Source organism: Sphaeramia orbicularis, chromosome 24 (genome assembly GCF_902148855.1).
Source record: "Sphaeramia orbicularis chromosome 24, fSphaOr1.1, whole genome shotgun sequence".
Lineage (NCBI taxonomy): Eukaryota > Metazoa > Chordata > Actinopteri > Kurtiformes > Apogonidae > Sphaeramia > Sphaeramia orbicularis.
Window position 1 is genome coordinate 40,597,499 of NC_043979.1, and position 26,529 is coordinate 40,624,027.

The 26,529-nt window shown below is 37.5% G+C and overlaps 1 protein-coding gene across 1 annotated transcript in view; it reads left to right on the forward strand.

Moving 5' to 3' along the window:
- usta (uronyl 2-sulfotransferase a) overlaps nt 1-26,529 on the forward strand; it is a 241,053-nt gene that overhangs the window by 170,447 nt on the left and 44,077 nt on the right. The window contains exons 7-8 of the mRNA XM_030128233.1: nt 4,732-4,811; nt 8,741-8,894. Of these exons, the coding sequence (XP_029984093.1) occupies nt 4,732-4,811; nt 8,741-8,894 (234 nt within the window). The remainder of the gene's footprint in view (nt 1-4,731; nt 4,812-8,740; nt 8,895-26,529) is intronic.

A 26,529-nucleotide genomic window follows, 5' to 3' on the forward strand; every position in this document is an offset into this window, starting at 1 on the left:
TGTTTCCATTATTTTGTCCAACCCCTGTAGATGCAAAACACAACTGTAAGGCACTGCTGTTACAGAGCTACAATATGTGCTTGTATTTATATTTATGTGGATTAGTTTTCATTATTCCATTAGTCTTCGTCCATTGTGACAGTTTCGATATTAGATCCAGGGTAAGGGGTTTTTTGCTTTCTATGAACCCACAAAGACCCAGTGCTACATTTGTGGCAGTTTCTCGAGATTTCACCTTTTGTTGAGCCGCATTATGTAATAAATTCCCATTATGTAATAAAAGTTCAAAATGTAATAAGAATGTCACGTCATCTTGTAATAAAGCCGCATTATGTAATAAACTGACGCATTTTGTAATAAACTACCCCAATGCATTATGTAGTAAATTTTTTCGCATTATGTAGTAAGTTATTACAATTTGAGAAATTTATTACAAAATGCACTTGACACATTTTTATTTTCAGGAAAATGTAATAACATGGTTCATTACGTAATAACGACACTCAAGTAGATTTTTTTTGCCCCTCTTTAATTGAAGTAACCCTGCAGATTAGTAGTTGTAGTAGTGCTAATGATAGCCTACCTATTAGCATTACATTCGCAATTAGTCCACACACTCCAACATGCACACACAAAGTAGAAAATGCTGATGTTGAACAATAAATGGCTTTATTTCTAAACAGAACCTTTTTAAGGCAAATTAAAATATTTTGATCAACATAAGGTACAGGGGTTGGACAAAATAATGGAAACACCTTCACCTCAAGATGATAATGCCCCAATCCATACAGCTAGAATTGTTAAAGAATGGCATGAGGAACATTCTAATGAAGTTGAGCATCTCGTATGACCGGCACAGTCCCCAGACCTCAACATTATTGAGCATTTATGGTCAGTTTTACAGATTCAAGTAAGACGTCCATTTCCACCGCCATCGTCTCTAAAAGAGTTGGAGGGTATTCTAACTGAAGAATGGCTTAAAATTCCTTTGGAAACAATTCACAAGTTGTATGAATCAATACCTCGGAGAATTGAGGCTGTAATTAGCCGCAAAAGGCGGACCTACACCATATTAAATTATATTTTGTGGATTTTTTTAAAGGTGTTTCCATTATTTTGTCCAACCCCTGTATATTAGGGATGTAACGATTACCGGTATAATGATAAACCGCGGTAAAATTGCAGACGGTTAATATTACCGATAAAATTCGAATTATCATGTTAACCGTGTTTGATTACCGCACTTTTAGGGGAAAAAAACCCCATGTAAAACTATGCTTTTATGTCAAATATTTGAGTATAGTTTTAATTTATTAAAATTTTGATTTTCTATACCTAATATTTGGAACCAATATTCACTTTTAAAGACTTTGAAAAAGTTCGTTAACTCTTTCGGTGCCAGACAGTTAAGGGGCTAATAAGCCTTAAAAGTGCCACAGAATTTGGCCGTTTTTCAGTATTTCGCGTTGTTTTTATAATCGAAGTCTGAATCGTCATCAGAACTCATTTTCTAGCAGATGGGACTGTTTTGACAGATCGCTGTGTTTACGATATTACTACAAAATGGCCATCTAATTTGCATATGATTTCATTCATAAATTCATTCATAAAATTTCCCAAGCAGAAAACGAAACGCGAGCTCTTCCTTGGTCAAAAACCGCTCGGTAACATCCGACCGATTGCTACTTAGATTCAAAACACACCGGACGCAGCCGATTCATTATTGATCGTAATTTGCAAGAAGATTTGAAAGAACGTCATCGAAATGTGAGAAAGAAATGGGGGTGGATGGTTTGTTTGTACACAAATGTGGTGTGTTCTCCAAAGCCGATCTGATCGGCCCGTGGCATTGAAAGAGTTAAGCATCTTTGTGTTATTTATGCAATAAAGTATATACATTTTTCAAATCGGATTTTATATTTTCTGTGTGTTTTTTGGCCTTTTGTGTTGATATAGTCAGTTAAAGTCAAAAAAATAATGACAGATGAGATAGATGAAGTTGTGCTGAAAAAAAAGATCCCAAACATGGGTATAATAAACATTTCTATATATAGTAAATAAAGGCGAAATCAAAAAGACTCAAAAACAGCCAAAATAGGCTCAGACCACTAAGGGTTAAATAAACCAATAAATAAATAAATAAAAGCAGATCTTCCTTTTCTGCAGAGTGGGAACTGACACATAAACACCACTGGCTCTTTATGGGTTAATGGAGGTCATAGGAGTGTGTAGGAGACGTGTGCGATTGTGTGAAAGCATCACATCCGTGACGTTGCGTGTCGGCGTCGTCATCGGGATAATCTGTCGTGAACCGCTTGCGAACGGTCAGCAGATGCTAAATTGGCGTTAGTGTCGCTGCTGGATTCGATGCAAACCAATATTGAATCAGCTCCTTGTTTACCCGTTCATCAAACCCTGGATTCAGCGGCCGAGCACCACGACACTCATTAATTCTCTGCACATAAAATATCTGTGTGAATGGTTTCAAGCAATGCTCGTCAGGAAGAGAGAGAGAGTGCATTCCAATGGAAGTGCGAAAAGGGGCGGGGGGGGGGGGGGGGGGGGATTTTATATTTTTTGTGTTTTCTGGCCTATTGTGTTGATATAGTAGGTTAAAGTGAAAACAATAATAGGCAGATGAGATAGATGAAGCTGTGCTGAAAAAAAAGATACCAAACTTAGGTAAAGTAAACATTTCTGTATATAGTATATAAAGGCAAAATCAAAAGGACTGAAAAACGGACAAAATAGGCTCAGACCACTAAGGGTTAATATTTGAATGTTTCTGCCACAGAAAGTGCATTGTACCTATTATTTATTTATTTATTTTTTAAATACAATTTGGTTGAATTATTTCAGTGTGTCAATAAGTACAGTCTACTCTCGTTACACCGCCAACTTCCGTTCACGGCCAAATTGGCGGTATAGCGAAAATGGCGTTACAACGGGTTGCGTCCATAATTGTGCATGTCTTTACTATATGATGTCTATGCTGCCTCCGTTAACCCGTTCTAATTGCGTTTCTAAATAAATCTTGATTCTGTTATGTTGTAAGGGATCATTTAAAGTGGGGAAACATTTTAAGCATTATTATACCGTGTCGGGAAATGACACCCCATCATCTTGAGGCTTTGGCTTAATCCCACGTCCTCTTCCCGACATCCTGACCTACGGAGTGTTCTGCGATAAATGAATGGTGGCCGTTCCGTAGACCTACTCGTAGCTTGTCACGATCAGCGTCTGGCGCGTTTGTTTCAGTGCATTGTTAAAATTTATGTGTACTCGATGGCAATCACGCTGGCGGTATAACGGTCGGGAAATCAATGGTATAAGTGTTGTTTGTGCGTGGAACTGGGCTGGCGGATGGCGATAGGCGGAAATGGCGGTAGCTAATGGAATAATGCATTGGGGATTTTTGTGCAATGGTTTTGGTCGGCGGTGAGCGAAAATGGCGGTATAACGGCGGGCGGTTTAACGAGAGTAGACTGTACTTGTTGAACATTTTGAGCACAGTTTCAACAAGAAAAGCACTCGGAGAGCGCAGACCTCTGCCAAGACAGATCTGTGCCTGCCCCCCCCCCGCCCCGATCGCCACCAAAATTTCATCATTTCTTCCTTGTGCCAGTATCAACATTTCCTGAAATTTTCATGAAAATCCATCACTTTTGAGTTATCCTGCTAACAAACAAACATGCAAACAAACACACAAAGCAAAGCGGTCATAATACCTGCTGGCAGAGGTAATAATACCGCAATAATAATGATAACTATGATAATTTTGGTCACAATAACCATGATATGAAATTTTCATATCGTTACATCCCAAATATATATACAGGGTGTCCCATAGGTCTCCATACATAGGAAAAATAAACGTTTCTTGACATAAACCATTTTTATTTATATAATATACTCTATATGACTGCCATTTTGTCGAGAACACATTTCAATGCGTGTCCTCCACTGCTGAAGAACTATAAAGAAGAAATATAAAGAAATACATGTTAGAACCATGGAATGTATTATGTCTCCTATGTATGGAGACTTATGGGACACCCTGTATATAATGTGAATTATATGCAATATTCCTTTGTAGTTCATGCAAAACCATCTATTCTTGCAATAACAATACAATATTTATTCAATATTTATCAAACATAAATGCTTTTTCATAGATATGTATATATAGTGTTCATATTGTTAATATTTTTATAGATATAGATACTCTCTTACACATACACACACACACTGGTTCATGGATACGCACACTATTTTCATTGATATACATAGTGTTTTCATATATAGATATAGATATAGATATAGATATAGATATAGATATAGATAGATACTGTTTTCATAGATATACATAATGTTAATATTTTTAATATTATGTCTATTCATATTTAATATCTGTTTTAATTTTTATTCTACTTTTAGTTCTATTTTTACATTTTGTAACATTTTCTATTCTATTTTCTTGTCTCTATTCTTATTTTCTGACCTATTGTTGTTTTTTTTAATACTGTTGTACTAACTGGAGTAACCTTCCTGATTCCATTACACACACAATGTCAATAAAGGCTATTGTATTGTATTGTATTGTATTGTATTCTATTTATTCTATTCTATTCTATTCTATTCTATTCTATTCTATTCTATTCTATATTCATGGCAGGTAATGACCCTTACAGTTAACCCTGTCTCTCTCTTTTCTTTCCTTTTCTTTTTCAGGTGGATCTCATGAAGAACATCAGTAATATCCCTCAGCCGTTCCTCTATACACGCCATGTTCACTTTCTCAACTTTACAAGGTACAACAGAGCGCTCACGTATAAAACTAAAAGCAGGGCGGACAAATACTCTTAACCCATAAAGACCCAAACATCCACCATCAGCCAAAACCATCTACTGAACTAAACTGTTTCATACCTGTTGATCCACTAATCCTATCAATACATGGAAATAATTGGTGTAAAATACAGTTTGTCGTCTTTTCATGGTCATCAAATATGACCCATTTGGACGTTCAGAGGCTCCGTAGTTACCATGGAAACACAGTCATCTTCTACAGCATTGATTCACCAGTAAAACCATTGGAGTTGGATGAATGACAGTGAATGGAGACACTGGGTTTATGTTCAAATAATGACAGATTTGGCTTTAAAAGTCTCTTTTTCTTCTGTTTTCTCTTTTTTTGATTTAATAACCCTCAACTTTAATCTGAGCTTTAATGAACAGCTACATGATCAGTGAATTAAGTATAGGAAAATACCAGTTTTTTACAAAAACCCCCCGCAGAAGTTAATATTGCAATAAATAGTGATCCTTCGCTTCAGAAAGGTGAACCCATAAAGATTCAGTGTTACTTTTGTGGCAGTTCCCAAATGATTTTTTCCTCTATATTTGATATTTTCTGTGTGATTTCTCACCATTTATTATAACATAATCATCCATATTTTACATATTTCCATTGAAAATCAGGTATTTTCCAATATTTAATGTACTGATCCTGTGGATGTTCATAAAAGCTCAGATTAAAGTTGAGGGTTATTATATCGCAAACAGAAAAAAGATGAAGAAATAGTGATCTATTCAGATCTATTCTGTGTCACTGGCAATCTATAAACCCAATTTGGTGGGAATTCAACCAATAGTTTTGCTGCTACAGACATTTGAAATTTTGCCAATTATAAGTAAATAGGGGAAAAAAATACAAAAACAAAAAAAATTCAAAAAAATGTGAACTTTCACCAACTTTGCCCAAAATGGAATGACATCTATTGTGGGTCACTACTAATCTATAAACCCAATTTGGTATGAATTCAACCAATAGTTTTGCTATTACATACATTTTAAATTTTGCCCATTATAAGTAAAGGGGTAAAAAAAAGATTAAAAAAAAAATTTAAAATTTAAAATGTGAACTTTGACCTACTTTGCTCAAAATGTAATCACATTTATTCAGGGTCACTAGCAATCTATAAACCCAATTTAGTATGAATTCAACCAGTAGTTTTGCTGTTACAGACATTTGAAATTTTGCCTGTTCTAAGTAAAGGGGGAAAAAAAGAGATAAAAAAAAAAAAAAAACAATCAAAAAAATTTGAACTTTTGCCTACTTTTCCCAAAATGTAATCACATCTATTCTGGATCACTGGTAATCTATAAACCCAATTTGGTATGAATTCAACCAATGGTTTTGCTATTACACACATTTGAAATTTTGCCCATTATAAGTAAAGGGGGAAAAAAAAGATAAAAAAAAAAAAATTAAAATGTGAACTTTGAACTACTTTGCTCAAAATGTAATCACATTTATTCAGGGTCACTGGCAATCTATAAACCCAATTTAGTATGAATTCAACCAGTAGTTTTGCTGTTACAGACATTTGAAATTTTGCCTGTTCTAAATAAAGGGGAAAAAAAGAGATAAAAAAAAAAAAAAACAATAAAAAAAATGTGAATTTTGCCTACTTTTCCCAAAATGTAATCACATCTATTCAGGGTCAGTGGCAATCTATAAACCCAATTTGGTATGAATTCAACAAATAGTTTTGCTGCTACAGACATTTGAAATTTTACCCATTATAAGAAAAGGAGGAAAAATTTTTTTAAATTTAAAAAAAAAACAACTGTGAACTTTGACCTACTTTTCCCAAAATGTAATCACATCTATTCTGGATCACTGGTAATCTATGAACCCAATTTGGTATGAATTCAACCAATAGTTTTGCTGCTAAATTGCTAACAAACTAACAAACAAACCAAACAAAAACAATACCCCTTACCTCCTTTTCGGGGGGAGGGGGGTAGAAATCATTGGGGAACTGTCCCAAAAGTACCACTGGGTCTTTATGGGTTAATATTTAATTTCTCAGTAATAGTAACAGTAATAGTAATAGTAACAGTGAAAAAAGAAAAATTATATTATGAAAACTATCCTTTAAAACCTGAAATGTCTTTCTTTATTAACCCATAAAGACCCAGTGCTACTTTTGCGTCTGTTCCCAAATGATTTTTTCTCTATATTTAACCTTTCTTAAGTGATTTATCACCATTTATTGTAATATTATCACCTTTACTTGGTGTTTTATCAGTGAAAATCAGGTATTTTTCTGTAATTTAATTCACTGATGTCATAGATGTTGATAAAAACTAAGGTTAAAGTTAAGGCTTATTATATCAAAAACAAAGAAAACTGAAGAAAAAGTATCATTAACCCTCCGGTATCCCGTCCAGCAAGGCCCTTAGTAAGCACCAAGTGTGCCTTTTTGGCACACTTGTGGAATAATGTCAAAAAAATTTTCATTCAGTTTGTTTTTAATTCTTTTACGCTTTTTTCAATTTCATCAACTTTAGCTGTAAATAACAATACCAAATACTCAATAATTGTCACATTTTTTAACCCTTTAAATGCTGTGTTTGTAATGTAAACAAGCCATTTTTTTTGGATGCAAAAAACACAAAAAAATATTTTTTTTCAATAATTGTGGAATAATGTAAAAAAAAAAAAAAAAATTCCATACTGTTTGTTTTTAATTCGTTTACACTTTTTACTATTTCATCAACTTGAGCTGTAAATAAAAATACCAAATACTCAATAATTGTCACATTTTCAACCCTTTAAATGCTGCATTTGTAATGCAAACAAACCATTTTTTTGGATGCAAAAAACACAAAAATTATTATTTTTTTCAATATACTATATAAAAATTGGATCACATATTATTCGATTTTTTTCATCCTGGCTTATGTCAATGATTAACTCTAACATTGGTTAATTTGTATTATTATTTTCGGCACTAGGTCAAATGTTCAAAAATACTAGCATCTGTCACCAAGTGTGCGGAAAATGCACACCTATAAATCAAACTGTTAAATATTATATATTGATTTATTTTTCTGCTCTAATTTGATTTTATTTTTGTAAATCCAGCTCAGCCCTAATCATACATATCAAATGGAAGAAATAGTGCGTTTTAGGCACACTTAGGAGACAGATGCTAGTCTGGTAATTTTCTTTTGTTTACAATGTGCACATTTTAGTTGGTGGCCAGAATTTTAAAGATCATGCAAAAATGAACAAGCTTTGAATTCTAACCTGATTTAAATTGTGAAAAATAATATGAAGTTTTTTAACACGAAGTGCAAAGTGTGCCTAAAAGGCGCACCCGGATACCGGAGGGTTAAGTGAACATAAACTAAGTGTCTCCATTCACCGTCTCCATGGTGAATCAATGTTGTAGAAGATGACGGTGTTTCCACGGTAACTATGGAGCCTCTGAACGTCCAAATAAGGTCATATCTGATGACCATGAAAAGACGACAAACTGTATTTTTACACCAATTACTATATAACATGTATTGATAGGATTAGTGGATCAACAGGTATTAAACAGTTTAAATCAGTAAAAAAAAAAAAAATCATAATAATAATTTAATGTTTATGTTTATGTTTACGCATTTGGCAGACGCTTTTTTCCAAAGCGACTTACAGGGGAAAACCAATTAAATCACTCAATCAATCAAATTTTATTTATATAGCGCCAGAAAAGTAGCTCAAAGTTATGATTTTTCATGAATTTCTAAAATCTTTTTACCCCCCCATTTACTTATAATGGGTGAAATTTCAAATGTCTGCAGCACCAAAACTATTGGCTGAATTCATACCTAATTGGGTAATCTTAATCTCTCCGAGTTGCATGTTTTTAACTTTTCCTCCCTCTTTTCTGTCGTCTAGGTTCAGGATAGAACAACCCGTCTATATTAACATCATCCGGGACCCCATCAACCGGTTCCTCTCCAACTACTTCTTCCGTCGATTTGGCGACTGGAGGGGGGAGCAGAACCACCTCATCCGCACTCCGGGCATGAAAGATGATGAGAGATACCTGGTGAGACCTTGGTTTTCCACAAAGAATTGATGACTGTTGTCTGGCTCGGTATCACCAGGCCTTTAAAGAGGCTGTTAGCTCCTGCAAATTAATGTACGCGTTGAAGAAAATCACCGCCTCATATTGATTGTTTTTCTCTCTAAATATCTTCTTTCTGAACTTCACATTACAAATACAGTCATTCGGTGATCTGAGAACTCCCCAACGGTATGAGTCAGGTAACGGATAAACAGACAGAATTATACTTTATTAAGACAAATTGCGTCTGTCTATTTGCAAGTTGTATCACACACTTAGCGCAGACGCAGACATATGGGGCCGTCTGATTAATTAGCTGTGGATTCTGGCCCAAAGTACTCTGCACCTGCCCTGGAAAAGAGCTCAGAATAGTTAGTACTATTCTGGAATACCTGATCAGTAGGCGGATCAGTCACGACCAATCAGATGACCTATTTTCTCTCTGCAAAAGTGTGTCCTTCCTTATAATAGCCTGATAGAATTACAGGAAGAGGACTGACAAGGGCTTCTGTTTACCAGAAAAATGATATGTAGAACCGAGAAAAACTCAGACAGCAGGTTTTAACTCTTTCAATGCCACGGGCCGATCAGATCGGCTTTGGAGAACACGCCATATTTGTGTACAAACAAACCATCCACCCCCATTTCTTTCTCACATTTCGATGACGTTCTTTCTGTGTCCCCCTTTTGAGACCAGACAGGAATTTGAGGTCACGCGACCGAATAAATTATGCAAATTATGATCAATAATGAATCGGCTGCGTCCGGTGCGTTTTGAATCTAAGTAGCAATCGGTCGGATGTTACCGAGCGGTTTTTGACTAAGGAAGAGCTCGCGTTTTGTTGTCTGCTTGGGAAATTGTATGTATGAATTTATGAATGAAATCATATGCAAATTAGATGGCCATTTTGTAGTAATATCGTAAACACAGCGATCCGTCAAAACAGTCCCATCTGCTAGAAAATGAGTTCTGATGACGATTCAGACTTTGATTCCCAGTCTTCAGACTATGATAGCGATGAATCCAGTTCCAACAGCAGGTAAATATGTCTTGATATGGAATTTCAATGAAAATATGTTGCATGTGATAGGTAAATAGATAGATTCTTGTCTACTGCCGCCCACTGACAACTTTGACAGTTGAAACGAAAAATGACATTTGGTTATGCCACAATCGATCAACAGTCATTCCAAGCCCCATGCTACATGAACTACACTTATTACAAACCAGTTGACAACATAATTTACAACAAATGATACAAGTTTATGAAGATCTTTCCAACAAATTTACAGACTTACATATTTGACTTACATATTTGCGATGCTTAACTCTTTCAATGCCATGGGCCGATTAAATCGGCTTTACGAATACAACCTTTAAAGTGCCACGGGCCGATCAGATCGGCTTTGGAGAACACGCCATATTTGTGTACAAACAAACCATCCACCCCCATTTCTTTCTCACATTTCGATGACGTTCTTTCAAATCTTCTTGCAAATTACGATCAATAATGAATCGGCTGCGTCCGGTGCGTTTTGAATCTAAGTAGCAATCGGTCGGATGTTACCGAGCGGTTTTTGACTAAGGAAGAGCTTGCGTTTCATTTTCTGCTTGGGAAATTTTATGAATGAATTTATGAATGAAATCATATGCAAATTAGATGGCCATTTTGTAGTAATATCGTAAACACAGCGATCCGTCAAAACAGTCCCATCTGCTAGAAAATGAGTTCTGATGACGATTCAGACTTCGATTATAAAAACGACGCGAAATACTGAAAAACGGCCAAATTCTGTGGCACTTTTAAGGCTTATTAGCCCCTTAACTGTCTGGCACCGAAAGAGTTAACGAACTTTTTCAAAGACTTTAAAAGTGAATACTGGTTCCAAATATTAGGTATAGAAAATCAAAATTTTAATAAATTAAAACTATACTCAAATATTTGACATAAAAGCATAGTTTTACATAGGGTTTTTTTTTCCCTAAAAGTGCGGTAATCAAACACGGTTAACATGATAATTCGAATTTTATCGGTAATATTAACCGTCTGCAATTTTACCGCGGTTTATCATTATACCGGTAATCGTTACATCGATTCAGACTTCGATTATAAAAACGACGCGAAATACTGAAAAACAGCCAAATTCTGTGGCACTTTTAAGGCTTATTAGCCCCTTAACTGTCTGGCACCGAAAGAGTTAAAGGGGTCGTATGTAGCTAAACCCACTTTTACACTGCAAAAAATCAAAATCTCGTCAAGTGTATTTATCTTATTTCCAGTCAAAATGTCTCATTACACTTAAAATAAGACAGAATCACCTAAAGAGGAACTTTTCAGCGAGATATAAGAACTGATTTTTAGACAATAGATCTGGAAAATCATATTTCAAGAAATCTTACCAAGATCATTTTCAGTTGTTTCATTGGCAGATTTTTTTTTCGCTTAATTCAAGATTTTTGTTTTTAATTCAATTTTCAAATTTTTTTTTTTTTTTTTTTTTGCTCATTTTAAGAATGTTTTGCTTAAGTCGAGATTTTTTTGCTTAATTCTAGATTTTATTTTATTTATTTATTTATTTATTTTTGCTTGATTCAAGATTTTTTTTTTTTTTTTTTGCTTGATTCAAGATTTTTTTTTTGCCTAATTCAATTTTTTTTTTTGCTTGATTCAAGATTTTTTTTTGCTTAATTTAATATTTTATGGCTTAATTCAAGATTTTGTTTGCTTAATTCAAGATTTTTTTTGCTTAATTCAATTTTTTTTTTTGCTTAATTTAATATATTTTGGCTTAATTCAAATTTAAATAAATGTTTCTTTGCTTCAAAACTTAACCCTCCGGTATCCCGTCCACTAAGGCCCTTACTAAGCACTAAGTGTGCCTTTTTCACACACTCGTGGAATAATGTCAAACATTTTTTCATACAGTTTGTTTTTAATTCTTTTACACTTTTTTCTATTTCATCAACTCCAGCCGTGAATAAAAATACCAAATGCTCAATAACTGTCACATTTTTAACCTTTTAAATCCTGTGTTTGTAATGTAAACAAACCATTTTTTTTGGATGCAAAAAACACACAAAAATATTTTTTTTCAATATACGACATAAAAAGTGGATCACATATTATTAGATTTTTTCATCCTGGCATATGTCAGTGATTAATAGCTACATCAGTTAATTTGCATTATTATTTTTGGCGCTAGATCAAATGTTCAAAAATACTAGCATATGTCACCAAGTGTGCGTAAAATGCACACCTATAAATCAAACTATTAAATATTATATTGTGGTGTACAGGATATGGAGTTTCTCTCACCCAGAGGATGTTGTGGCTTGTGGGGCGGGTCTTAGCACCCACAAGGAGTGTTGACAGAGTTCCATGAGTTTTCTGGTGGCTGGAGAGCAATAAAGTTGGCTCGCTAGCAACTGGCTGGTTTCTCCTTTTTCCTCGCCACATTGGTGACCCCGATTCGAACATGTCTGATCCAGCTGAAGAGAGTGTTTCCTCTTCAACTTCGGCCGCGGACTCGGCCTCCTCTCCTCTCCAGCTCCCACAGCCGGCTTCTTTCTCCGCCGCCCCGACCGCCATCAAGCTTCCAGAATTCTGGCACAGCGACCCGGCATCGTGGTTCCAACACGTCGAAGCCCTTTTCCATCTACGGGGTGTAGACGCGGATGTTTCCCGGTACTATTTGGTGGTCGCGGCCCTGGACCAGCAGTCCACCCGCAGGGTTATGCCGCTGCTGCGTAACCCCCCTCAGAGCGGGATGTACGCCGCTCTGAAGCAGCTTCTGCTGCGGAGGTTCAGCCTGTCCTCCGCCGAAAGAGTGGATAAAATCCTCAGCCTGCCTGGTTTGGGGGACGGTACGGCCGTGGACCTTATGGACGATATGCTATCCCTCCTTGGTTCAGATGACGGCGGTTTTCTTTTCCCGCACATTTTCCTGCGTCAGCTCCCGCCGCAAGTTCGAGCGGCTTTGGCTAACTCTCCTCGTCTGATCGCTGGCGATTACCGTGGTTTGGCGGAAGAAGCTGACCGGATCCTGCTGGCTACCAGACGCTTCATGGTGCAGAGTACTGCGGCGGAGCCCCAGCAGAGGACGGCGGAGGACCCGGCGGTGGTGTCTGCAGTCGGCGCGGGGACTCGTCGTCGTGGGAGCCCCCTGTGTTTCTACCACCGGAGATTTGGCAACAAAGCTAAGCGCTGTGTCCCCCCATGCACGTTTGAGGTGTCTGGAAACGCAGTGGCTGCCGTGGGCGCCGACGGACGAGGTGAGCTGCTCTTTATTAAAGACTCCCTGTCGGGACAGCGTTTTTTGGTTGACTCTGGCTCTCAGAAGAGTTTGGTGCACCCCACCGGTCCAGGGATGTCGGACCGTGGGGGTGGCCCACTGCTAAGTGCGGCTAACGGTTCACCTATTGAGACTTTTGGCACAAAACGGACAACTGTTTGTTTCCACGGACGTGAGTTTGAGTGGGACTTTGTAGTTTCCTCTGTGACTGTTCCGATCATTGGTGCTGATTTTTTGTGTGCTCACAGTTTACTAGTTGATGTTGCTAACCGCAGGCTTATTGATGCTGTAACTTTCGCCACTGTTCCATGTGAGGCTGGGGGAGTTGGGCCGGTGACGCACGGGAATTTTTCAGCGTCTGGAGATATCTTTCAGTGTCTGCTGGCTGAGTTCCCATCCTTGACTACTCCTGCCTTTTCCTCCACAGTCACTAAACATGGGGTGGAACATTTTATCCCCACTAGTGGTCCGCCGGTTTTTGCACGCGCGCGGCGTCTTGACTCAGGAAAACTAGCTTGCGCTAAGGAGGAGTTTACTACCATGGAGAAGCTGGGGATCATGAGACGCTCTAACAGCCCCTGGGCATCGCCCCTCCACATGGTGCCTAAAGCAGACGGGTCTTGGCGCCCGTGCGGTGACTTCCGCCGTTTAAACAACGTGACGACACCAGACCGTTATCCTATTCCTCACATTCAGGATTTCTCCGTTCGGTTGTCTGCGGCCTCTGTTTTCTCTAAGGTGGACCTGGTGTGCGGGTATCATCAGGTTCCAGTGCGGGCAGAGGATGTGCCTAAGACGGCAGTAATCACCCCTTTCGGGCTTTTTGAGTTTCTCCGTATGCCATTTGGCCTCAAGGGGGCAGCCCAGACTTTTCAGAGACTTATGGACTCGGTGTTGCGCGGCCTCGATTTCGTGTTCGTCTATCTTGACGACATTTTGGTGGCCAGCTCGTCCCCCGAAGAGCACCACACGCACCTCAGGGAGGTTTTCCGGCGCTTGGATGCTCATGGCCTGATTGTCAACCCAGCCAAATGCCAGTTTGGGTTGCCGGTGATCGATTTTTTAGGTCATCGCATTTCGGCGTGTGGCGCCGTTCCGTTGCCTGTTAAGGTTCAGGCTGTAGCGGATTTCCCCCGCCCGGTTGTAGTCAAGTCGTTACAGGAGTTTTTGGGCATGGTGAACTTCTACAATAGGTTCATTCCCCATGCCGCCCATCTCCTGCAGCCGCTTTATGACGCCTTGCGTTCCAAGAAGGCTGCTGACACTGTTGTCTGGACTCCGGACCGGATTGTTGCTTTTGAAGGAGCTAAGTCTGCCTTAGCTAATGCAGCTCTCCTGGCTCATCCTGACCCTGATGCTCCTATCGCCCTCACGACCGATGCTTCTGATTTAGCTGTGGGGGCTGTTGTGGAGCAGCGGGTGGCAGACGCATGGCAGCCTCTCGCATTTTTTAGCCGCAAGTTGCGGGACTCTGAACGTAAATACAGTGTTTTTGACCGTGAGTTGTTGGCCCTGTTTTTGGCTACACGGCATTTTCGGTTTTTACTGGAGGGTCGTTCTTTTACGGCTTATGTGGACCATAAGCCTCTGACGTTTGCCATGTCTAAAGTATCAGAACCCTGGTCGGCACGTCAACAGCGTCACTTGGCGGCCATTTCTGAGTTCACTACTGACATACGTCATGTCGCCGGGAAGTCCAATTCAGTTGCGGATTGTCTTTCACGCGTGCTGGTTTGCCCCGTGCTCCTCGGGACGGATTTTTCGGCTATGGCCACCGAGCAGCCTGCTGATCCAGATATCCTTGCTCTTCGCTCCGGCGGTACAGGTTTGAAGTTGGAGACGGTTGTGTTGCAAGAGGGAGGTCCCTCACTCCTGTGTGACATGTCCACAGGACGGCCTCGCCCCGTGGTTCCGGCAGGTTGGCGGCACCGCGTTTTTGACTCTATTCACTCACTTTCACATCCGGGTGTGCGCGCGTCTGTTAAGCTGGTTGGTTCCCGTTTTGTGTGGCCCGGTTTTCGTAAGGATGTTAAGGGGTGGGCAGCTGCTTGTGTTGCTTGCCAGCGGGCCAAGGTGCACCGGCATACCAAAGCCCCTCTTGAACCTTTTCCGATTCCTGCCAGGCGTTTTGACCATGTGCACGTGGATCTGGTTGGGCCCCTGCCACCTTCGAAGGGTTTCACTCATCTGCTCACTATGGTGGATCGGACCACCAGGTGGCCCGAGGTGGTTCCCCTGTCCTCCACTGCGTCCACCGATGTGGTTGGTGCCTTTCTCTCTGCTTGGGTGGCCCGTTTTGGTGTACCGTCAGACGTTACTTCTGACAGGGGCCCTCAGTTTATTTCAGAGCTCTGGTCTGGGATGGCGCATTCCTTGGGGGTACAGGTGCATCGTACTACGGCTTACCACCCTCAGGCTAACGGGTTGTGTGAACGTTTCCATCGTTCGCTCAAGGCAGCTCTGCGCGCTACGCTCGTGGGTGATGGTTGGATAGATCGTTTGCCGTGGGTCCTGCTTGGGTTGCGCTCGGCTCCCAAGGAGGATCTTGACGCGTCCCCCGCAGAATTGGTATTTGGTCAGTCGCTCCGTGTCCCAGGTGAATTTTTGCTGGAGTCGGCCGCACCGAGTCCCCGTTCTTCAGTGGACCCCTTTTCGTCCGGTGGCGCTTTAGCCCCGGGCCCTATGCACCACTGTTTCCCAGGGTCTTTCGTGCCTACAGCTCTCCTATCTGCACGTTTTGTTTTTGTACGTCACGATGCCCACCGCTCGCCCCTCCAGCCTCCTTATGATGGTCCGTTCCGTGTGCTTGAACGGGATACCAAGGGTTTTGTTTTGGATATGGGTGGGCGCAGAGAGCTTGTATCTGTTGATCGCCTGAAGCCGGCCTATGTTGTGGCGGGCGAACCTGTGTTGCTAGGCCAGGTTCCTCGTCGCGGCCGTCCGCCTTCCAGGCCTCCAGTTTTGCCTCCTAGTACTGATTGTGTTCCTCATCCTGTACTGGACAATGATGTTCCTGCCCATTGTTCTAATGAGCACCTTGTTTTGCAGGTTCCTCACACTGACTTGAAGGGTGTTTCGGCGCAGTCGCTATGGGAGGCCAATTAAGCCCCCGTTGAGACACTGAGTTGCAGGTTGTGTTCCCTTCTGGGTGTTCGGGGGGGGGCTGTGTGGTGTACAGGATATGGAGTTTCTCTCACCCAGAGGATGTTGTGGCTTGTGGGGCGGGTCTTAGCACCCACAAGGAGTGTTGACAGAGTTCCATGAGTTTTCTGGTGGCTGGAGAGCAATAAAGTTGGCTCGCTAGCAACTGGCTGGTTTCTCCTTTTTCCTCGCCACAATATATTGATTTATTTTTCTGCTGTAATTTGATTTTATTTTTTGTAAATCAAACTCAGCCCTAATCATACATATCAAATGGAAGAAATAGTGCGTTTTAGGCACACTTGGCAGACAGATGCTAGTCTGGTAATTTTCTTTGGTTTACAATGTGCACATTTTAGTTGGTGGCCAGAATTTTAAAGATCATGCAAAAATGAACAACTTTTGAATTCTAACCTTATTTAAATTGTGAAAAATAATATGAAGTTTTTTAAAACGAAGTGCAAAGTGTGTCTAAAAGGCGCACCCGGATACCGGAGGGTTAAAAGCATGGTGTCCAGCTGAGTGGACATTTTTGTAACTCCATGAAAAATACGTTCATTAAAAAAAAAAGAAAAAGAAAGAAAAAATCAATTGCATTGTTTTTTTTTCACGCCTAAAGCGGAACAAAAACACTCAAGAAAAAAATATTGACTAAGGTTCTCATAATTCGTGCATGAAAGGGTTAATGAGCCACTGCTATATAGAAATACACTAATACACACTCAAAAAAATAATTAAGCCAAAAATGTTGACTTTATGTATTTTAATTACATGTAAATTTTCCATGTAATTTTATTACATAAGTTTAATGTAAAGAGTTGCATTTAATACAATGTTTTTTCGATCATATTTAGTCAATATGAATAAATTAAATACCTTCAGTCAGATTTGCTTCAGTTAATATAAACTTTTACATAAACTGTGTTTGACTGGGACGCTCAGCCTTTTTATGGGATCTAGTAAATAAAGTTGACTTTATTTGTTTAGATTCACTTTATACTAAGCATATTCACATTATGTTTGACTTTTTCGGATAAATAAACTTTAAATTTCATATATTTCAGTTACATTTTACTTTAAAATATCACTTCATGTTTATTAGAGCCAAGAATAATTTTTTTGAGTGTATACTACATCTGTATTTAGGCGACTTGTTTGTTTACTGTGTGGTTCTAGTCCCAGAGGAACCCTGACCCCAACATCATAATCCAATTTAAGGAGCCGCACAAATCCTGACTCCTTCGTCCTTCTTCCTCCGTTTGCCCTTCGTCTCAGTCCCAGTGTCCACCGGCTCATTTACTCTGATACCAACACTAGCTGAACCCACGCCAACAATGTTTACGGTTCCACATACTAATGCGTCTGCAGCATTCGACAGAGCGCCATGGTTATTTTATGACCGACCCGCCGCTTGTCAGTAACAACCCTTATGAAACAAAAATAGATGGCAATATATCGAAAAATATAATGCATTATATTAAAAAATACATTTCCATATATGGGAAAGTAGTGCATATACTTTCCAATATACTGCAATATATGCTTTTAATCATATATTGACACATATAAAACATATATTGCAATAAAGACAAAAACTGCCCTATATTTTTACATATAGTTTTATTGAAACTCAATTTCTTTCCACTGACACAAGTTTACATAAAGCAGATATTTATCAACACTTACATTACTTGGTATGCATAATAACATATTGTGATATACATGAAAAAAGTGTTAACTGAAAAAAGATGCCTTCTTGGTCATTTTGGCAACATAGGATGAAAAAGATGTACATATATATACATGCATATTTTTTGAAGTGTATTACTAAATATATAATGACATATATTTACATGTATAAGTAAATATATTGTCATATATGTTTCAATATATGGAAAGCGGCAATTCCTTATGTATTTTTCAATATATTGTAATATAATACAAAATATATTGATACAATGTATTATTCTTTATATTTTAAATATAAATATATATTATACAGTAATATATTTTTCAGTCAGTAATATATTGACAGTCAATATATAGAGAAATATATCTTCTTTGCATAAGGGAACACTTTAACCCGTAAACATCCACCTGGAACCAACAGCATCTACTGATATAAAAATGTAACTTCATGATCTTCTGCAACAAAAATAAATCCTACACGAAAGAAGAAGCTAAAATATTAATTAACGGAACTGAAATCCGTCAAGTACCTCACACCACATTTTTGGGTGTTGTTCTGGATGAAGGTCTTAATTGGAATAGCCATATCAATCATGTATGCAAAAGATCAATGAAGATGCTTGGAATACTAAGAAAAGTTTGTTCCCTGATTCATCACTCTGCTCACTTGACTTTGTATTATAGTTTTCTGTTTCCATATATGAATTACTGCAATATTGTCCGGTCAGGAACTTATCCGACTTATTTTAGCAAACTCGATAATCCAGAAGAGATTCCCGAGAACAATCTCACTGTCTAGCAGATACGAACCATCTGCACCAATTTTGTAGGAAATATTCAATACTACCCGTTCATGAACTCAGTCTTTATTTGTGCACAAGTTTATCAATAATAAGCAAGATCTTCCGGACACTTTTCATAATTTTTTTTAGTTTTTCATCCGATTTACATTTATACTCAACTAGACATAGTGACAATCTTCATTTACCCTTCTGTCGAACATCTGGTCATCAATTTAATATTTTATTTAGAGGTCCTAAATTGTGGAACAATCTGGACATGTGTCTAAAGTCTATATTGTCATTTACATCTTTCAAAAACTCACTGAAAAAACATCTCCTGTCCTGACTTTTTCAGTGTTTTCTATATTGTTAATTGTTGTTTAATTATTGTTTTCTTATGTTTGTACATTCTATTTTTTATTTTATAATAGATGATGGGAGTGGAACTCTGTACAAACCCTTTGGGCTTCGTTCCCTCCCTGCACTGTTTTTATTGTGCTAAATAAATAAATACAAATACAAATATAAACTGTTTAATAACTTCTGAACCACTAAACTTATCAATACATGTAAATAATTGGTGTAAAATGCAGTTTGTCGTCTTTTCATGGTCGTCAGATATGACCCATTTGGATGTTCAAAGGCTCTGTAGTTACCACGGAAACACCGTCATCTTCTATAACACTGATTCACCAGTAAAACCCATGGAGTTGGATCAATGACAGTGGATGGAGACACTGGGTTTATGTTCAGTTAACCTTCCGGTATCCGGGTGCGCTTTTTAGGCACACTTTGCACTTCGCGTTAAAAAGCTTCATATTATTTTTCACAATTTAAATAAGGTTAGAATTCAAAAGTTGTTCATTTTTGCATGATCTTTAAAATTCTGGCCACCGACTAAAATGTGCACATTGTAAACAAAAGAAAATTACAAGACTAGCATCTGTCTGCCAAGTGTGCCTAAAACGCACTGTTTCTTCCATTAGAACCACTGTTTTTGAACTGAAAGCCATTAAGACATAAATCCTGCTTTTATTGATATCTGGGCTTCATTTAAGAGCTGAGGGTCTAAATGAATTTATTAACGTTGTTAGTGTTGGAGTTAATCATTGACATATGCCAGGCTGTAAAAATCAAATAATGTGTGATCTAATTTTTATGTCGTATTTTGAAAACAAACATATTTTGTGTTTTTTGCATCAAAAACTGTAGTGACATCATAATGAAAAGAGATCGTTTAACCCTTTCATGCATACTGGTCACTCCAGTGGACAGCTATTCTACAGCTGTTCTCTTGTATATTCATGGATTTTGTTGTTCTTTTCGTTGTTTTTTTTGTTTGTTTGTTTTTTTAACACATATCTTTATTAAAGTTTTAAGACACTACATATCTTTTCTGACATGAATTGGTAACATTATGTAGATCTCTCCTGAGGATAAACCCTCAAAATCACAAGCCTTCCCCATAGTTTTCACACAGTTTATCAGTAAATACATGTTTCTGTGCGTCAAAAATTAAACACACAGTGTCCAGCTGAGTGGACATTTTTGCAACTTCATGAAAAATAGGTTCATAAGATTTTTTTTTTTTTTTCATTATTATTTTTTGATGTATTTTTTACATTTTTAAAAATTATTAAATTTTTTTTTTTTTTTTTTTTTTTTTTCAGAAGAAAATTTTCAGTCGCATTGTTTTTTTCACTCTTAAAGAGGAATAAAAACACTCAGGAAAAAATTTTGATTAAGGTTCTGATAATTCGTGCATGAAAGGGTTAAAGGTAAAAAAAAAAAAATCTAAAATGAATGATTATTTGATATGTATGATTAGGACTGACCTTGATTTACAAAAATAAAATCAAATTAGAGCAGAAAAATAAATCCATATATAATATTTAATAGTTTGATTTATAGGTGTGCACTTTACGCACACTTGGTGACAGATGCTAGTATTTTTGAACATTTGACCTAGCGCCAAAAATAGTAATGCAAATTAACCGATGTTGGAGTTAATCATTGATATATTCCAGGATGAAAAAAATCAAATAATATGTGATCCACTTTTTATGTAGTATATTGAAAAAAAATAATTTTTTGTGTTTTTTGCATCCAAAAAAATGGTTTGTTTACATTACAAACACTGCATTTAAAGGGTTAAAAAATGTGACAGTTATTGAGTATTTCGTATTTTTGTTTACGGCTCAAGTTGATGAAATAGAAAAAAGTGTAAGAGATTTAAAAACAAACTGCATGAAAATTTTTTGACATTATTCCACAAGTGTGCCAAAAAGGCACACTTGGTGCTCAGTAAGGGTCTTGCTGGACAGGATACCAAAGGGTTAATGATAAATTTTACTGAAAAAATCCCTTTTTCTTCAGTTTTCTCTGTTTCTGATATAAAAAAACCCTCAATTGTAATCTGAATTTTTATGAACATCTACATGATCAGTGAATTAAATACAGGACAATACTTAATTTTCATTGAAAAATGCAAAATACAGAGGATAATATTGTAGTAAATGGTGCTACATCACTAAAGAAAGGTTAACTCAGGTTCAGGTTAATTCAGGTTTTTCTGTTTTTGATATAATAACCCTCAACTTTAATCTGAGCTTTTATGAACATCTAGATGATCAGTGAATTAAATATTGGAAAATACCTAAAACATGCAGGATAACTGGCCCTCAAGGACCAGGTTTGGACACCCCTGTTGTATAACATTGATTCACCAGTAAAACCCATGGAGTTTAATCAATGACAGTGGATGGAGACGCTTGTTTTTACATTCTGTTATTGATATCTTTGCTGAAAAAGGACCTTTTTCTTCAGTTTTCTCTGTTTTTGAGAAAATATGTGTTTGCTCCAGGAGGATTCTGTTGGGTTTCTGTAAATTGGCTTAGAGTCTGGTTTTGACCAACTCTGTATATAAAGTGTCATGAGATAACTTTTTTGTTGTGATCTGGAGCTATATAAATAAAATTTGATTGATTGAGTGATTTGATTGGTTTTCCCCCGTAAGTCGCTTTGGAAAAAAGCGTCTGCCAAATGCGTAAACATAAACATAAAATATCCCTCAACCTTAAACTGAGCTTTTATGAACATCTACATCAGGGGTGTCAAACTCATTTCAGTTCAGTTCCACATTCACCCCAATTTGATGTAAAATGGGCGGGACCAGTAAAGTAACAACAGTGAAAAAAGTAAAATTATATTATGATCAGGTTTACATCTACAAAGTTTCCTTAAAAATCTGAATAACATGAACAACTTGAATTGTCTTAAGAAAAACAAGTGGAATTTTAACAATATTCTGCCTCGGTTTATCAGTTTATCATTTACACATGTGCGTTACGATCGCACAAAACATTTAGTAACAGGCAAAATATTGGTAAAATTGCATTTACTTTTCTTAAGACATTTCCATTTGTTCAGGTTATTCACATTTTTTGTAAAACTATAGTTTGGTAATGTAAACATTTTCATGTAATTTTACTTTTTTACACCAAAAAAACAAAAAATTTGGGGTTGTCATTATTTATAGGTTATTATGATAATATTTTAATTTTAATATTATTATTATATAATATTATTCCTGTTTTCCTATATTCTATTGTGTCCAAAAATTGGGGGAAAAATGTTCAAAAATTCATAAATGTATTAAAGACATTTTGAAGGGTTTTCTTTCTTCCCGTACTGAACCGAAAAAAAAAAAACGAACTGTGGCTTTGAAAACCGAAAATTTTGTGTACTGTTACAGGCTTATTAGCTACACTTTGCATCATTTTGCATCATTTTGCAGCACTTTAGCTTCTCTGCTAACTCTGCTGCATGCATCTTGTTCTTTGTAACTAATGCCAATACACACTGTCCTGTAACTAAATCGATAAATACAAATAAATTCTGCCACTGTTTACAGAAGGCCAGAGAGAAAGGCTTCAATATTAAAACATGGCGCATTCCGACTAACATGTTTTTTCCGTAACATGGAGAAAATTTCCTCAGTACACAATTCTATTAACTCCACACTTTGCTCCCTTTTCAGATGTTCAGCCAAAGCTAATGCTAACTCCATGTTTTAAACACATTATGCTTTCAATTAGAGACTTGATTCAGAGTAACCACATCTGAACGTCTGTACGCTCCATCTGCCTGGCAGAGCTGTTTACCCCTGTAGCACCAAAATAATGCAACATTATATCGAATGCTTCACTCACTTTCAGTCTTCGTGTAATTATAAGTTGCAGGGGTTCTTTTTATGCTTGTGTAATTTTTGCACAGTGTATCAGCTACTTAAATATGTTGCGTTCATGCCATGCACTGCAGTTAGTAATAAAATCTATAATTATTATGGAAGAGTAGTGTTGACAACGTGTGGTGTTGGAGTTTCCCTTAACCTGTAAAGCAGAGGTGTCAAACTCGTTTTAGTTCAGGGGCCACATTCAGCTAAATTTAATCTGAAGTGGGCCGAACCAGTAAAATAATAACATAATAATATATAAATTATGTCACCTCCAAACTTTTCTCTATGTTTTAGAGTGAAAAAAGTCAAATTACATGATGAAAATGTTTGCATTTACTATTCTTACTATCCTTTCAAACAATGTGAATAATATGAGCAAGCTGAAAAAAATTTGTAATTTTAATAATATTATGCTTTAGTTTATCATTTACACATGTACATTATAACTTACAGATCACAGTGGAACTATAAATACACAAAACATTTAGTAACAGGAGGAATATTGCTATAATTGCACTTACTTCTCTTAAGACATTTCAGGTTGTTCATATTTACCTCCGCCAAGGAGGTTATGTTTTTGCCAGGGTTTGTTTGTTTGTCTGTTTGTCTGTCCGTTAGTGTGCAACATAACTCAAAAAGTTATGGACAGATTTGGATGAAATTTTCAGGGTTTGTTGGAAATGGGATAAGGAAGAAATGATTAACTTTTGGGGGTGATCCGGAAGAAATCCTGGATTCTGGATCACTTTGAAATTTTCGTTAACATTGTGGTAAATGGGGCCAAAATTTTCGTTTCCCAATATCTCGCTTAATTATTGACCAAAACTCATGAAATTTCACTCAGGAATTGACAATGGGGTCCTCTATCACATTTCAAAGGCTGATCCGGATCTGATCCAGAAGGCGGATTTTATCTCAATTTATATAAAAAATGGGGGTGCCCTTACTTTTTGGCCTACTGTGCCTTTAATATTAAAGGTAGAAATTTCTGACAAGCGCCATCGTGTAGCTCAGTCAGTTCCGCATCGGGAGTATGCCACCGGATTTCATGTAGCTTTAATACTTAAGGAGCTAGATCCAGAAGAAAACCGCCATTACGAGAAATGTGATTTTCGTGAATAACTACTCAACTAATAAGGATATAATTATGAATCCAGTTGCTAATGGTATGTTTTCATGGTCAAGGAATCTTAAAATATAGGTCAAATAAATATGGGACTAATATTTATGGTGGAATTCACAATATGGGGGAATTGTGCAAATCTCATGCAATTTGACTCAGGGATTTACAATGGGGTGTTCTATCAAATGGCAAAGACTGATCCGGATCTTTCAAAAAGTTATGGACAGATTTGGATGAAAATTTCAGGAAATATTGATACTGGCACAAGGAACAAATGATTAAATTTTGGTGGTGATCGGGGGGGGGGGGGGCGCACTGATCTGCCTTGGCGGAGGTCTGCGCTCTCAGAGTGCTTTTCTAGTTTTAATAATATTATGCTTTAGTTTATCATTTACACATGTACATTATAACTTACAGATCACAGTGGAACTATAAATACACAAAACATTTAGTAACAGGAGGAATATTGCTATAATTGCACTTACTTCTCTTAAGACATTTCAGGTTGTTCATATTTGTTCAGGTAATTCAGATATTTTTGCAAAATTATACTTTGTTTTAATGTAAATACATGAAAACATTTACATTTTCAAAGAGAAACATTTGGAGTTGTTAGTATTTATAGGTTATTATGACCCACCTTAGATTGAATTGTTCTGAATGTGGAACCTGAACTAAAAGGGTTGTTCAGACCTTAGTGTAATTTTAGCATTTCACAAATTCATCCCAAGGGCCGAACTGGACCCTTTGGCGGGCCGGATTTGGCCCCCGGGCCGCATGTTTGACACCTGTGCTGTAAAGACCCAAACATCCATTAGCAACCAAAATTATTCACTGATATAAAATGATTTACGACTTCTGATCCACTAATCCTGTCAATACATGTAAATAATTGGTGTAAAACACAATTTCTCGTCTTTTTCTGGTCATCAGATATGACCCGTTTGGATGTTCGGAGGCTCTGTAGTTGCCATGGAAACACCGTCATCTTCTACAACTTAAGTGGCTTTTCCACTGGACATCTGCGCAAAACTTTACCGATATTTACTAAATGTTGAAAAAAACAGAAGTGCGTAATGTCAGTTTTTCCATTAAATCACAAATGCGATGATTTGTTTATTTATTATCGCGAGATGACACGAGAAGTCATTCCATAAACATGGCGACGAACGTAAATATCATCGGCTTCCTGATAAAACCTGCTATGTGACTTTTGGCAAATTTTACAGGAGAAACAAAAAACTGTTTATATAACAGGAAACTGTGAAATATGACAAAAAAAACTAGAAGCACTCGGAGAGCGCAGACCTCCGCCAAGGTTGATCAGTTGCCCCCCCCCGTGGGCCCCCCCACGCCAAGGAGGTTATGTTTTTGCCAGGGTTTGTCTGTTTGTTTGTCTGTCCGTTAGTGTGCAACATAACTCAAAAAGTTATGGACAGATTTGGATGAAATTTTCAGGGTTTGTTGGAAATGGGCCCCCGCGTGGGCCCCCCCACCCCCGATCACCACCAAAATTTAATCATTTCTTCCTTATCCCATTTCCGACAAACCCTGAAAATTTTATCCAAATCTGTCCATAACTTTTTGAGTTATATTGCACACTAACGGACAGACAAACAAACAAACAAACCCTGGCAAAAACATAGCCTCCTTGGCGGAGGTAACAAAGCACAATTTTGTTATATTTTTTTTGTTTCATTGCTATCCTTTCATACTATAAGCAATAAAGTATTGTAACTGACTAAAAAATAACATTTTTAGATGGTTACCTATTAAGGGTTAATGTTGGTACTTATGATGGAATGTAAACAACTTTCACAGGAGACTGAAATTTGAAGCTATAATCGGGGAGATAACAGGTTTTATCAGGAAGCCGACGATATGTTGTTGATTTACAGATATATTCTTTTTTTCTGTTGTGGTTTTTGACACTTTTTATTGATAAACGTTTTCATTTTGCAAAATAAGAACAAGAAAGCGAGGCCTGGGGATGACAATTATAACATAAACATGCATAAAACATCAGCTGTTTTTAATTAGTACTGTCACCGTTTGTAAAGATTGTTCATTTTTCCAGTGCCTTTTCCCAGTTCCTCCTGGAGTCGCAGGGTGAAAGTCATGTGTTTCATCAAGATATATTTGTCACAGTAGAGACTGAAATCCAGTAGGATTCCTAATCCTACTAGGACAGATAGGAATTGGAGTTTGTCCTAGGAACAAACTAAAATTCCTATCTGTCCTAGTAGGATTCCTAATCCTACTAGGACAGATAGGAATTTTAGTTTGTCCTAGGACAACCTGAAATCCTACATGAAATTAGGATCTGAAGATTGGAATTCCAATCTGTCCTAG